Source organism: Acanthochromis polyacanthus, chromosome 1, assembly GCF_021347895.1.
Source record: "Acanthochromis polyacanthus isolate Apoly-LR-REF ecotype Palm Island chromosome 1, KAUST_Apoly_ChrSc, whole genome shotgun sequence".
Classification (NCBI taxonomy): Eukaryota; Metazoa; Chordata; class Actinopteri; family Pomacentridae; genus Acanthochromis; species Acanthochromis polyacanthus.
In genome coordinates, this window is record NC_067113.1 from 20,561,538 (window position 1) to 20,576,579 (window position 15,042).

The 15,042-nt window shown below is 41.6% G+C and overlaps 2 protein-coding genes across 2 annotated transcripts; one reads left to right on the forward strand and one right to left on the reverse strand.

The window, feature by feature from the left end:
• Nucleotides 1-1,192: 1,192 nt before the first annotated feature.
• rsad2 (radical S-adenosyl methionine domain containing 2) lies at nucleotides 1,193-5,353 on the reverse strand. The gene is made up of 6 exons (XM_022197344.2): nucleotides 4,811-5,353; nucleotides 4,561-4,722; nucleotides 4,196-4,425; nucleotides 3,960-4,109; nucleotides 2,954-2,986; nucleotides 1,193-2,250 (listed from the first exon to the last, which is right to left on the reverse strand). Exons 1-6 carry the CDS (start codon nucleotides 5,280-5,282, stop codon nucleotides 2,086-2,088), a joined length of 1,212 nt encoding a protein of 403 aa, XP_022053036.1. The 5' UTR covers nucleotides 5,283-5,353; the 3' UTR covers nucleotides 1,193-2,085.
• Nucleotides 5,354-5,771: 418 nt separating this feature from the next.
• cmpk2 (cytidine monophosphate (UMP-CMP) kinase 2, mitochondrial) lies at nucleotides 5,772-9,623 on the forward strand. Its single transcript, XM_022197331.2, has 5 exons — nucleotides 5,772-6,386; nucleotides 6,632-6,746; nucleotides 7,159-7,360; nucleotides 7,553-7,786; nucleotides 8,961-9,623. The coding sequence occupies exons 1-5, from the start codon at nucleotides 5,796-5,798 to the stop codon at nucleotides 9,079-9,081; spliced, it is 1,263 nt and encodes a 420-aa protein (XP_022053023.1). The 5' UTR covers nucleotides 5,772-5,795; the 3' UTR covers nucleotides 9,082-9,623.
• The last annotated feature ends 5,419 nt before the right edge of the window (nucleotides 9,624-15,042 follow it).

Genomic DNA, 15,042 nt, shown 5'->3' on the forward strand with positions numbered 1-15,042 from the left:
CGTGCAAACAGAAGAAAATACAGTGGATCCTTTTCCGGGGTGTATCCATAAAGTGTGTCCTCGATAATTGTTTGTTCAACTCGGTGGTGATTGAGAAGAAGGAGATTTTGCTGCAACAGGGATAGTAGGGTCACTATAGCTTCATCAGCACATTTGCTACACTGTACACCGCCATTGTTGTTGTCGTTGCCGCGTGTGGCGCATGCGTGTCAATGAAGTTATGAAACTGCGCATGCGTGTCAATGAAGATACAAAACTATGACGCAAGCGTATCTGAAAAGTAGCGGAGAGCCAGTAAACAAGGAGCTGCGTATACGGTGTTTAAAAATCTTTCCACTCTGGAACCTAGTTTCAAAAAGGATCGTTTACAGACCCCCAAAACGCCGTCTTCGTGTGGATGATACGCAGATTCGGCAAGAAACTTATGCGTTTAGACCTCGGTTTGTCTTCGTGTGGATGGGGCCTGAGATGGCCACAGTTTAGTCTGTTGGGGCAATGGGCACCCTGGGCCACCCTTTGGGTCTGCACGTTTCAAATGATCTCTGTACTGAAAAATCTAATTTAATTAAAGTTTCATTTTTTCTCCTGAATAACTGACCTTACTACTTTGGGATATACACCTTGCTGTCAACATTTTTAATCAGAACTACTTTGAACCAAAAGAATGCTGCCACTATTTAAAATACATTTTTAAAAGGAATTCTTCAACAAGCAACAGAGACTGTCTTTCATTACCCCTGCTGCTTTGAAAAGGAGGCAGAAATCTTAGAGATCAATATCTCAACACCTAAGCAAGTGAAATTATTAGCTTTTTCTTCAGTTCCGGTGAATCTACTCTTCTGATAACTCTGCTATTAAAATAGAACAGGATAGTCATTACTTCTATTGAACTCCAGTGAAGTACAGACAGTCCCCAGTAAAATAAAGTCTCTAATAGCTGCACATACATTTCATAAGAGTCTGAGGTAAAATGTTTATCAAATGTGTGGGCATAATATAGCCACATGTGAACATGATTTTTGTGTAGTTTAAGTTGTTACTAAAATTCCACAGTAATATATTTATAGAAAAGACATTACAGGCATATTTACAATAAAATGTGTTTTTATTGCATTTAAAAAAAAAAAACAAATCTACTGCTTTATAACAAAAAATGTTCGAAAAACAATGATAAACCACTTTAAAACTAGTTTCAAAGCTATTCGGCACTGAAAAAAAGGTACATATGAGAAGGAGTTTAATAATTATGAAATATGAAAGAATTATGAAAATTAAAAGGAAATAATAAACGAAAAATACAAGGGAATGCCTCTGTGTAGAACTGATTTTAAGAAGTGACTTAAAAGTGAATTAAAAGTAAATTCAAAACATAAATCCTGTTGACATACATACTGTCTCTGAGGGGAACTGCATTATTTACAGTCCTTCACATGCTGAGACAATCACTAAAATATTGTTGCTACTCTCAAGTTTATTTGCATATAAAATTCCTGTTTACCAACGAATGACACAATAAAACAATATCATTGCATTTGTATTTGAACCTGTTATCTACAATGTTGCTATAACAATGGCAGCAAGTAGAGTCTCCAAAGTTGAGATAACAGGAAAAAACACTTAGTTTAATAAGATTCAATGTCTAAAGACTAGTTCTTGCTCAATTTGTGAATTGCAAGGTTCCCTTCGGTCATCAAAATTCATAGGCAGCTGTTCAACTTACTGTAAATCAGCTCACAATATTACTAAAGCTAAAACCAGTGTGACTAGTTCTACATCTACCCTAACAAGAAAACATAAAATGAAACTGTGACCTTAAGATCAGACTGTAAATGGCTGACATGCAACAAGCTGACTTCATTGTGTTTTGAGGTTGCTATGAAATAACAAAACATAAAGTAATAAAATAGCAATTTCAATACTTCAAATATACAAACACTTCTACTATTCCTTCAATACAACATGTTGTAACACTTTCCACCAAGCATAAGAAGTCTGGTAAATTATAAAAGTGCTTAAAATAAAAAACTTCATCTTTCAAACTGTACAAATTGTCAGTGCAAACATTTCAAAACTAGCTGCAGATTTTCACCACTCCAGCTTCATATCAGCTTTGCTCCACACATATTTCCCTCCTCTTTTGAGAAACATCTTTTCGTCAAAGCCACTGAAGCAAATGGCCTCCTTCACACCCACATCAAGGATGGATTTGGACGGGTCCTTCCTTCCCTCTCGGCAGTCCAGGAAACGCATCTGACAAGTGAGGAAAGTTTGAGAGGTACACAGTCAGAGGTGAGTTCATTTTGCATTGAATACTTAAAAGAAAAAAAAAGATTATTTACCTGCCAAATACCTAACAAGTTGCTAATTTACTGAAGACAATCTTCTAATCCTATCTATTACACCTGCTGGGTTTGGACTGTGAATGCTGATGCATCTTAATGGTATGACTGCAGGACACACCTTAAATACAGATCTGGTGAGTCCGTAGTGTCTGTTCAAAAAGTGAAACTTAGCAAAGGAAACCGAATGTGATGATGGATTACGGATAAAATGAGACTGCAAAACCTAAATTCAAATCATGCCATTATATCGATATAATGAGAATTTTTATGGAACATAGAATATATGAAATGGTGATATGAGATGCCACTAAATGCAGCAATGCTTAGTTCAGTTTATAAATGTTTAGTTTTAAATGCTTAAACAGCACAGATAAGCAGCTAAACACATCTTTATAAACAGCTGACAATAGTTATTATTTTGTATGTGCTTTCTTATTTTATTTAAAATCTATATCCTGTCACCTGTTAGTTACTGCAGTTTTCAGTCTGTTTGCCCTCATGTCTGGTGTCTCTGTGAGCTGCATTTTTCAACAACTTTACCCCACAAACACTTCGATCACTAACTTTTAGGAAACTTAATGTTTTATTTACAGATTTAAAAAAATACTTACATATTCATCCAGGATCAGGTAGGAGTTCCTCATCTGTGAAAACAGCAAAGATTGCAGATTGAAATGTCGGTTGTCCAAAGCCTGACTTTGAATTTCCAACATCCTCACAATGTTTACATGAAAACAATCCTGCAGATGTTGTTCTACTCCTAGCAGAAAATGTTCTATAACCTCAACTATAAGTACTGACAAGGTGGAGGAAGAAACGATCTCTGCCACTGTACATTCTGATTGGGTCTTGACAGAAAGTCCAATGAATAAAAATAGCAATTCCAGTCTTATTTCAAGTGCTTTAGGGGAATTTGATGAGGGTCTCACAACTTGAGAAAATGTGTCCTGCAATTATAAAATATCTTATTTGATTTCTTAATTGCATGCTTACATTGATGTTCAACCCTTTATTATGTTGTTTTGTATCTGAAAAACTGCATAAACTGGATGCATACTTATTTCCCGGTTATACTGGTATACAGTAAATGATGGCAGAATGTTTCTTAGGGACACCCCAAGTTATTGAGAATACTGTGTAGCCATGGTTACCACGGGAAAGATGGATATCATGGATGTATTTTACCATTAATATCTATACAAACTCAGATTTTCCCTTTTCTACAGTGGCCGTGAGGCTTGTGAAGTTAACTAAAACAAGCAAATACAGAAATACCATAAAATGCAGAAACACACAGTGCAGTCACAATACAAAGTTTCCATGGGAATCACAAAAGTGACTGGGATATGCCTGTTGTTTCCATAGTGACTGAGGAAACTGTTAGTACAGACTGTCAAACTATGGTGCTGATAAATTAGAGAAAATTCAAGCTTTTTGGTTTGTTCATACTATATATAGAGAGAAATTCTCCTATTATTGTTCCTAGGCCTAAATGTATGCCCTGGTTTAAATCAAAGACTCAAATGTTTGTGAAAAGCTAAAAGAGGTATCATAAAGACTGACTTAGTTACGCTGTGTATTGAAACATATCTGCAGCCTCTCTTTTCCATCTCTTACCTTCTCATTAGACTCAGGAACAAGGCAAGAGACGCTGCTGTGTCTATCCAGAAACTCCTGAAACTGTTGGTCGCTGATGACGAACCTCTCTGCCTCTCTCAGGGCCGCCTCTCCTGCATTCTCCCCATCAATCAACAGACACTGGAACACCTGAAAGCAACAATGAAGAGAGGATGAGCACATTCATACCTATGCATGCGCACACAAAACTACACACTTCCCACTTCCATCTTTACCTTCCAGCGGACAGGGTTGAGCTCCATGATTTGCTCCGTCATGTCCTCATCGATGTTGAAGGTGTTGATGACCGAGTTGATCTTGAACGCCACTTTGTACTGCTGGCACCAGTTGCGGATCTTGTAGAGGTTGTCAAGGTGGCTCTTCCTGCCCTGAGCTCTGCCAATGAGCTGGTTGGTTGCCTCGTCAAAGCTGTCACAAGAGATGGCCAGGATGTCCAGAAAATCACCTAGAAGATGGAAAATGAGAGAGAGCATGAATCATGAATCTGTGGCAACTAGTACATGAAATGGTAAAAGGAGTGAATTAATGAAGCTCGATATGAATTTGTCCAAAAAAATACAACACCAGTTTGGGACCTTACCATATTTCTGGAACCACGTTTCTTTAATCATGCTTCCATTGCTCACAATGCTGACACTTGGCAGCTGCAGGTCTTGTTTGCAAAACTGAACCATCTTCCCCAGAAAGTCTCCCTTTTCGTGCAGGAAGGGCTCGCCTCCAGAGAAATTGACCTTTTCCATGCCTAAAAAGCAGACAAACCTATTTAGCAGGCGGATTCACACACTCAAAAACAAAACAAAAATCAATCTCTACTAATTCCATAACATTACCTGACTCCTTTAGAAGCTTCAGCCCCCGTTTGGCTTCCTCCAGAGGCAGCACGAAGGATGTTTTTGCAGTGTGGAAACAAAATCCACATTTGTAATTGCATTTGCGCGTAAAGTGGTAGTTGACACTTGTTGGAGTCGTTGCATCTTGATCTTTACTCTGGTTCAATTCACTGCCAGCAGCAGCAGCAGCAGCAGCTGAGAGGACCGAGGTGCTTCCTTTGCTGGCTCCCGTTGTCCAATAACAAACTTTGGAAAAGACGCTCGCAAAAATGCTGTGGATGGCGCTGATGCAGAGCTGCAGGAGCAGTTTCGGAGAGACTGAAGATAAATGCATCTTAAAACCACACGTATAACACCTTCTACTGCCTTTGCACTGTGGGTGTTGTCGCATTTTAAATAGATATCTGCAGGGGCACACCTTAAATACAGATCTGGGGAGTGGATCAGCTGAGCGGTCTCTGTTTGCAAACATCGAAAACGAAACCAAGAGTTTACTGGTTACTGATGAAATGTGTCTCTCAAGGCGAAACCTAAACACAAATTATGCCATTGCACTGATGCAACAGTGATAAAAACAAATAGTTTTAAGGAATATGAAGTTTTATTTGAAAAATGGTGATATGAAATGCAATGATGCTTAGTAGATTTCTGAATCTTGTAGTTTTAAAAGCATAGAAAAGCATCTGTAAAAACAGCTGATGAACAGTTATCTATCATTTTTGAGCGTATTCTTACTTTGTTTCAGGAGTTTATGTTGTCAAATGCTAATTACTGCAGCTTTTTCAATAACTTTTGGTGACTCTGAGTTGCATTTTCCTGTAAATTCCAAGTGAATCATTCATCTGCAGCAGCTGAAAGGCTTATTCTTGAACGTCATAGTTGAAGTTTCGTTTTGTCTGCATGCCACAGTAAGTTTCGTTTTCCCAGCTGCAGCTTATGTAACGCCTCTAAGTTCAGTAGAAAGGAAGCATCTGGTGCGTAAAACATGGCAGGACGCATGAAGTCTCTCCTTCCTCGGTGGTCCTCTCGTGTTTTTTCCGTGGAGCTGGATGGAGCGCCTTTCTACTTTGCAATTCAGGAGAAACACCGAGGAGAAGAGGCGCCACGGGTATTCAGAAAGCTCCAAACTCATGATAGGTGTTACACTCTCCTCGTCTGCAGCAGAGACAGAATCAAAACAGCCAGATTCTACGGGGAGCTCAAAGACAAACTCTTAAGAGAGTTGCCTCCAGAGTGCGGTTTGTCTCCTATGTCCTCATTTCTGCCAAACGTCAGGGATTCTCTCATCAAGGGCTATTTTTTAAAAGACGCTTCTGAGGGTTCCTCTCCTGTAGAGCGACTGTTGAGTGATTTAACGCAGCATGAGCCAGTGTTTGTGTGTTCATACAGTAAAAATGACGATGGTCAGCAGTGGACTCAGCATCTCTGGTCACATGGAGAGAGCCAAGTGATGGAAACGGCAAAGAAGTATTATGTGGTACCATCAGAAACGCCTGAATATCACCCGTCTACCCTCAACATGATCAACTCTGATGTATTCTACAGCTTGGATGAGGCATGTGAGGTTTTAAAAAAGGTGGGTAAAATAATATGTACAGACCTTGGTGTAGGAATACAGCATGACATTATATGAAGATTTGGCAAATTGTCACACTCATGTGGAGGAACACGGTATAGCAATCTCCACCGAGAGGCCCGAAGCTCTTGTTCCCTCCATTTATGTACAATGGTCAGGTGGCCAACAGCAGCATGTGTGTTCATGTGCACCGCAGTGTTTGACTCCCTCCTGGCTCCTCTAAGCTGATTTTGTCTGTTCTGCAGTGTGGTGACATCATCCCAGAGGCGATGTCTGTGCTGGAACTGCTGCCCAGCAGAGTGGAGGCCAGAAATAAACCAGACTTCCCTGTTATTGTCATAGAGGGCCTGGATGCCACAGGTTAATGCCATTACCTCATAAATAAATATGTGATCGTTTTGATGTATAGATGCCTCGCTAAAGTGATGGCCGCTTGGTCTCTGCTAAAACCATTATCTGCCAGCGAGCTTTGCCTAATGGAATATCATGTATCATGACCTCAGAAAAGTTACATCACTTTGAAAATGGTTTATTGAATGGCTCGCTTATCTAATACTCTTTGCAAACCTCGTGAAAATTCGCCTGTGTAGGCTGAATTGGAGTTTTAGGCCAACTTTTCAAGTGTCACTTCAGTCCCTTGTTGCATTTAATAAAAAGAAAAGGATGGATTCTGCCTCTAGTGCTTTGAAAATGTGCCCAGTCTTTTGTCTTTTTTTTTTTCTGTCTTTGTCTGTGAAGTGACTCTTTCTCCTACTTCCACTTGGCATCACAGGTAAAACCACTCTGACGGAGTCTCTGAGGGAAACTTTGGGGGCTTCTCTTCTGCGGTCCCCTCCTCAGTGCCTGTCCCCCTGGAGAGCTCGCTTTGATCAGGAGCCACCACTCATCCGCAGGGCCTTCTATGCTCTGGGGAACTACATCACAGCAGAACAAATAGGCCAAGAGGGCAAGAAGACACCTGTCATTGTTGACAGGTAAAGACAGCTAAGATGTTAAGGATGGAGTGAAGTCTGCTTGTTTTGTGACCTTTATCTTCTTGTAAGAAGTTGTGGAAGCCACAGGGATCAAGACCTATACAACTCAATATTTAATGCCCAACTAGTCATCTGATAATACATCCGCCCATCCATCATTCACCTCAATCTGCCATCCATTATGTGTCCCAGGTTCTGGCACAGCACAGCAGCTTATGCCATCGCCACAGCAGTAAGCGGACCAGTGTGTAATCTTCCAGGAGAGGGTTCAGAGGTGTACTGTTGGCCCAGTGACCTGCTTCAGCCCAGCCTGGTGGTCCTACTCACCCTGGACCCTGAGGAGAGGAAGAGGAGACTGAGGAGCAGAGGTCAAGGAGAGACTAACGAGGAGCAAGAGCTGGATCACAACCAGCTTTTCAGACTCAGGTGAGGTAGTTGCAGTGCATAATGATTCTGTTGCTGAATACATATACTTTAGTTTGGACTGCACCTCGTGATTATTTACATAATAATTAAATCCGTCAATTACTTATTGACGTATACAATTAATCTTTAAAATTAAAAACAGATTTTACTTAAACAACGAATTGATTCATTTCCTGGCGTTTCATTTTCTGGTGATCGTCTAATCCATCAATCTGCATGTTTTCGGCAATAAAACAGACATTACTCTTCCTGAAACAAGTAATAAAGTGGTTGAGTTTAGTTTAATTGTTTTCAATGCATATATTCTAGTTTAAGATGTTCTTTGAATTGAATTGTCATGTTCTTTGGACCAGCACATCTCCCTCTTACTCAAGCAAGTGAAATTGTATATGAAACAGGATAGATGATAGTTTGGAATACCAAAGACAATGACAAATGCGTACATTCTAATATTCTGATTAAGGTCCAGTATGATGACACTGTATGGCAACCAGACTTGGTAATGAAAGAGAAAAGATAGGGGAAAAAAAAGAACACCTTCGCCACGTGACATGCTGACAAATGTTGTGCACTTGCTGATGCAAAAAGTTCTCTTTGAGTGCAAAACCACAGACGGGTAGAAACTGTACTGCATGTTCACAGTGAGGTCAGCCCCGTCTAAGTCTGGTCCATCAAACACTTAGCAATCAATTACTGTCCCATGGGGGGAGCAGCTGATGAGAAAGAGCAGGTGATTAGTTGCTGAGCTGCTGTGCTCCATTAAGCTGGTCAAAACTCGCAAGCATCGCTGGCCCAGTTAGTCGCTCCTCAGACAGGTCGATGGCTACTTTCATTCATCCTCCATCCTGACATAATGGCCTTTCCACACGGGACAGCCAGATGTTGGGCCAGCAGAATTAGAAAACAGAGGGAGTTGACGGTTCTCCCCTGAAAGAGTGAAAGATTCAACAGACTGAGTCAATCACTATCATGAGGACAATGATTCATTGGTCTCAGGAAATAACTGTACTCGGAGCCATCTGTGTTGTTTCTCATAGATGTAGTGTGTTTTACACCTTACTGTGCACCAAAGCTGTGAGCAATCAAAATGCTTAAAGTTGTCCTGTGTTTATATGCTTATTTTCCTCACTTGTTGGCCAATGTGTTTGTGTGCATGTGTATCTTGTCTATGCAGAGTGGAGGAGGCTTATCGGAGGATCAGCGGCCCAGCTTGCGTCAGTGTGGATGCTAGTCCTTCTGCAGACCAAGTGCTCCAACAAGTGCTGCTTTTAATTAGGGGCAAATGCCACTTGTAAACAGTTCTCCATCTCCCCTGCTGGCAGCCAAGCATCAAGTGGATGCAGTATGTCCTTTCACCACTGGGTGCCAGTAAGGTGTTGTGAATGTGATAGTAGGAGGGACGGTGGCTGGATTAGAGTGTGGAGAGGAGATTCTGTTCACAATGAGTAAAGGTTGAATGGCCAGGGGCCAGAACCGCATGCTACAATCAGAAATACATATTCATGTAGACACATACACACTCATGCACTCACACTAAAGTATTGTCAAGAAGAAGTGTGCATTTAACTGCTGTTGTGACCTCTCAGAAATCAGACACTGCTCAGCCTTCAGACACAATATAGCTGCACTTTTATTTGGTCTGACACTGAACAAGTGGATGGAACATTTATATAACCACAAGTGCATTAGATTTCATTTAAGTGCGCAGACTAGAGCATTATAATCCGGAAAGATGTAAAAATAAAGAAGCCACAGGAACCAATCTGTCTTCCGATAAAATCTGTTTAATTTGTATATAAAAAAAATATGTTTCTGATTAAAAGAAAATCACACTAAACATCTGTTTGTGGTCTCTACTTTGGGGAGTTCTCTTTTAAAATCTACCATATAAGTTTGTTCAGCGTATATACCAGCTTGCTTACATAATCACATAGGAACTTATAAAAACAAGCACTTTTTATGGCTCACTGTACTGATTCCATCTTGACACTGACATAGCTGATGCTACTTGTACTAATAACCTGTGTGACTCACAGCACAACTACAGAAAACACTGAGATCATATAAAGCTGTTTGTGCTTAATGTTCTCATGAACACATGCACACCTACTTGTGTAAACACACACACACACACACACACACACACACACACACACACACACACACACACACACACACACACACACACACACACACACACACACATATACAGACAAGCATGCACATTTACTAAGAGCATATACTGTAACTCATTTATACAGGGAGGAAGTGTATATTTGGCCTATGTGATGGGAAGATTAATTGGGGGTTTTAGTAATTATGAGCTTGGCAAAGCTGCGGGCTGGAGAAGACAGAGTGACCCATCTCCTTTACTGTGATGCATCAGCAGAGCGCCAACCAATGCAGACCCTATTCATATGGCAATTAATGGAGCACTGTATATCAATGTCATTCCAGTGCTCCCCCACATAAGCGCATGGATTACCCCTCCTACCAGTTACAGCCATTCAATGTTTTACTGAGTGGAGAGGTGCTGTGGATGCAAATCTCACCATCACATGTAGTCATATAAATTAGAATAAGGTGTCATTATGTTTATGGAGTATGGATTCCTACATGAGGTATTTGAGTACAGTTTCCAGGACTCATAAGCCCTCAGCTGCACGGTGACTGCTGTGCGACACAAAATGAATGTAGCACAGACCTGTGTGGAGTTTCGATTGCCATTAACACGGAGAGTTGAAAATGTACCAAGTGGGAAAGCAAAGTGATTCGGAATTACGTCATATTTCATACCTGAATGCAAAGTTGTGTGTCGCCTGTGGTGTCAGCCATATTTAACTGTCAGATGTTGTTAAGCACTGATGTTCTTGGCAACAAAAAGTGAGCAGTGATATCATGCCATTACTGCCCCTCAACACGACTGTAATATGACATTAATGGCCCATAATCACGGTGCATTACACATGCAGTGAAATAATTCTCTGCACATTTGTCATAGTGTTGTTGTTTTTTTTTTCCTTTTGGAAACATTAGGGATTTTATCAGTTGTTTTTGTCAGATGGCCAGGATACACTCTGGGCTCTTAACAATAACAACAAACTCGCACATTCACACGTCGCATGTCTGCTAAAAATATTTCAAAGTTGAACTGTGGTTTGTGGAAAAAGTTAATGCAATCTGCTTCCAATCTGTGACTCAACTACTGAAGTTGCGAGATAAAAGTCCGAGCCGCGTGTAATGAAAACCTCCACGTGAAAACTGCAGGAAAAGCTCAGCTTAAGACACAGAGTCCATACACACAAATATACCGTACACTTGCAAAAACAGAGGAGCAAAGGAGCAGACGTGCGCGTACGCATACACACACACACACACACACACCTCGCTCGGTATGGGGCCACTTTGCACTACACTCCTCAACTTCAATATTTCATCTGCACAACAGAGAAGGAGCAGGGGAGAGGAGGAAAGCCCTCCATGAAATAATTAAAGATCCAGCAGGGATGCAGCAGCACAGCAGCCGCCGTCCCATCCTAAGTAATAGATCAAATGAAAGCTGTCCCTCAGATCATTAATAATGAGTGTGGTATGGAGACTGAAGGGGTAGAGGTGGGAGGGGAATGGGAGGGCATTGGGCTGGTACAGGTTGGGGGAGGAAGAGAAGGGCACTGAGGCAGCACAAGGTGTTTTTATATGTGTGTGTGTGTGTGTGTGTGTGTGTGTGTGTGTGTGTGTGTGTGTGTGTGTGTGTGTGTGTGTGTGTGTGTGTGTGTGAGTTAGTAGTGTGGTCGGGTGAGGAGGGAGGGGGTTTGAATAGTAGTCTGAGTCCCCTGGCAAAAACCCCAGAGAACCTCACTTGGCAGCCACATGAAGCGGCATGGCGAGAGGAGTCATGCATATGATTTGGCACCAAGTGTCTGCCAAACTCTAAAGACCCTACAGCAATGTCTATATACATCCCCTGTCAAATAAACAACATTTTATACAGCAAACGGCCAGGTTAGCAGGGGCTAATAACGTTCCTTTCAGCCAGTGCGACCTCAGTGCGGCGACTGGATGCGGTGGCGGATGTTTGGGAGAGCTGAATTAGGCAGGGATGGGATGTCTGCGATGGGACGGGAGGTGGGAGGGGGAGAGGGGATAAAAAGAGTGAAGAGGAGCCGAGGGGAAGCCTGAAATATAAGGAGGAGAGGATGGTGGAAAAAGGGGGGTAAGGGGGGTGGCAAGAGTGACGGGAGATGCTGTGTGGATGTTGTCATCTGTGGGCTCAAGTCCCTGCAGATTCCTCCAGCTGGCAGGTACAGCGTGTTTCCTTTATACAACCCTCAGCCCACAAATACAGTGTGGAGCATTCCCCGAGCAGCTTCAAACACCAGCCAAGGTCTTTTCCTAAATATTCACCAACTTCCTTAACAACTGCCAGGCTTGGTATGTGAAGGCATTACACCAAATTGGATTAAAAAATGATTAGACTTAATGCAAAGACATAATTCCAAAGCATCTTTACAAGGGCATTTAAAATCTAAGATCACAAGTAACCTCTTATATTAAATACATTTAAACAGGAAAAAAGGTGAAATAGTCAGATTATATCACTGTTTGAGCTGTCAGACTAAATCAAAGGCATACAATACAAACACACATTTTCTGACTTTCTCTTTGACCTTTTTCATGCACTTCCATAATTGCGCAAATAAACACACCACGCACACACATGCACACAACTAGCGCTTCTCTCTGAACACAGCAAGCGTTCGCAGACTCCCCAGCATCACCCTCTGTGAATGACGGCTGGTGGGATGCAAAAGCATGAAGGGTGTAGGAGTTGAACTGATCGTGGGTGAAATGTTTCTTAAAAACATACAGCGGAGCTCAAAATGAGGAAGAAAAGGGAAGAGACGGGGGAATCGCTTTGTTGGTGGGGCTAAAAAGTTTTTGAAAATATCCCTTCAAAAAAAAAAACCCAGATGTATAATTCAGCAGCTTTTCATCACCGTGCTCACCCTTTGTCATGCTGTCTGAATGTTGATTTGCAGGGGCAAAGACAGCATCTCTGTCGATCGGTGCAGGTATTAGGCGCAGCAGGCTGTGTATTCATAAAGCCATTATATATTCAGGTTGTGCTTATTTTCTGATGTTTTCTGGGGTTAGACTCTGTATAGTGTGTGATGATTGCATGAAACCTCACCAGTTTTGCCTGGCGGCTGTTGGGGAGGCTTCACCAGGAACGGTTAAATATTTAAACACTGCTGTGAGATCTCATTAAAAACGGCACATCAGCCCCCATAAGGCCCCTACAGCACTCCCTCACACACTCCCAAAAACCCAGTTAGAACTCGGTGGAGTGTGACAAAACAGTTATTGTCTATTTACTGTGGAGAACTTGTGATAAATCATCATATCCTGTCAAATAAGGCAGCTGGCAGTTGTGTTGACGAGTGGTAAGTCGTCAGACTGGGGAAGAGAATGATTGAGACTCACTTCTGTTTGACAGCTGCAGACAAGCAGAAATATGCCAAAAACAAAATAACATGACAACCAGACCAGACTAATATTTCCATAACACACATATGAAAACAAGAGAGAGAACAAACTTTGGCTCTCTGGAGTCTTCTTGCCTTCTCACAAAATCTGGGCAATTAATTCCAACGCTATTGTTTGGGGCTTCCCTATTTTTAGCCCGGCTGCCCTCTCAAATAAATTGATTTCCTGTGGCAAACTTGGAATGTTCCTTGTGTGCCATGTTTTTCCCCTTCCAAACACACAAATACCGTCCTTCTTCCCCCAGAGGAATAAATCAAAGGCAACACTGCCAAGTTCTACACAGCTGTGTATGTGCATCTCTTTTTATACTTGAAAATGGTTTATTTTTGTTTCAGTTCCATTAATACTTAGGCATGTCTCCTACTTCATCAGGCATCAGCAGACAGCTGAGGAGCTGCTTGCTTGACAGGCAAGTGGATGACTGACTCTCAAAATACCCAAACTGACTGACTCTCTCTTTCCCTCTCTCACTGTCTCTGGTCTTACTTTTTGATTTAATCTCTCATGGGACACACAGGTCTGTTTTTTTTTGTGGTCTCTACCACAGAAATAATGGCTGGGTCAAAACAGACTAAGCTCTCACATCTCAAGAAGATATTTAAACACCCAGCACTACACATAAATAAAAGTGGAGCAACTTGATCCCGGATTCTTGTAACGGCGTCAGGGGAGCCACTGGTCTTTGATGAACACTACCAAAGACAGATGCATGGCGGTTGGGGGAAACTGCGCTTGCAGGAATGAAGAAATTACAATGCACAGACTGACAAAGAAAGTGAGAATAATACTGAGGAATATGAATCATTAAGCAGAACAAATGTTTGCTCAACTTGAGTGGGACAACTCTGTAAAAGTGCACCATATCGCGGCATGCAGTACAACAATTTACTTTTTTAATTTTACTGCTGTTAAGGCAAGACACCAAATGCTTGCTTAAGTTGAGTGTGTATTATGAATTCTTGAGTGCATTTTCTAAAACCAGATGACCGGGGAATCAGCAAGGTTTACATTTCAAGTTTTGTTACCCGCTACCGTTGTCACAGCCTGCAGCGTGAGAAGTAAAGGATTGTAAATAAGGCCTTTGGGGTCTGAAAACACATAGTGATAGAAAGAGAGAGAGCGGCGAAGACACAAATAAGAGAAACATACCACTAGATCCCAGTTCCTTATCCTAACTAAGCCATCTGAATCCCTCTACACCCATTTAGCTTGCTCACTCTATGGCTCTCCTGTGTGAGAGCTAAGGCGTTTGCCTGCTTTACAGTCATCTCACTGCACCATGGAAAATATTGAGTTTATAGCTTCTCATCTCCATAATCAACACCATATACCTAGCAGCCTACAGAAGGGACTGTGAGCTCACGGGGGAAAAGGATTCACACTGGCTTCACCTCCCAACTCTTCCCACAAGTCACTCCTCCTGCCTTCTAAACAGAGTTTAGTGAACAGTCCTCGGGGGCTGTTACAAGAGTGGAAATGATTTCATAAATCTCAGACTTACTCACTTTGAAGCACTTTCAAAGCTGTCCATCTCTGATAAGCAAACTTTAATAGTCAAGCCTGTGGTCAACCATGTGCAGAATATGATATGAATAATGGACATTATTGTAAAAAGGTGCATTTTCAGCATCTACGTTTTAATTTGCTCTACATCTTAGTTTGTAACCATGAAGTGATACAATACAAAGTAAGTTCTTTATGCTTGAGAT

Coding starts and splice junctions, on each gene's coding strand:
- cmpk2 (XM_022197331.2), top strand. CDS start 5,796: ATGGCAGGACGCATGAAGTCTCTCCTTCCTCGGTGGTCCTCTCGTGTT. Junction 6,387..6,631: donor CATGTGAGGTTTTAAAAAAG/GTGGGTAAAATA, acceptor TCTGTTCTGCAG/TGTGGTGACATCATCCCAGA. Junction 7,787..8,960: donor AACCAGCTTTTCAGACTCAG/GTGAGGTAGTTG, acceptor TTGTCTATGCAG/AGTGGAGGAGGCTTATCGGA.
- rsad2 (XM_022197344.2), bottom strand. CDS start 5,282: ATGTTTGCAAACAGAGACCGCTCAGCTGATCCACTCCCCAGATCTGTA. Junction 4,110..4,195: donor TCAACCCTGTCCGCTGGAAG/GTAAAGATGGAA, acceptor TGTTGCTTTCAG/GTGTTCCAGTGTCTGTTGAT. Junction 2,987..3,959: donor TTCCTGAGTCTAATGAGAAG/GTAAGAGATGGA, acceptor CTGTTTTCACAG/ATGAGGAACTCCTACCTGAT.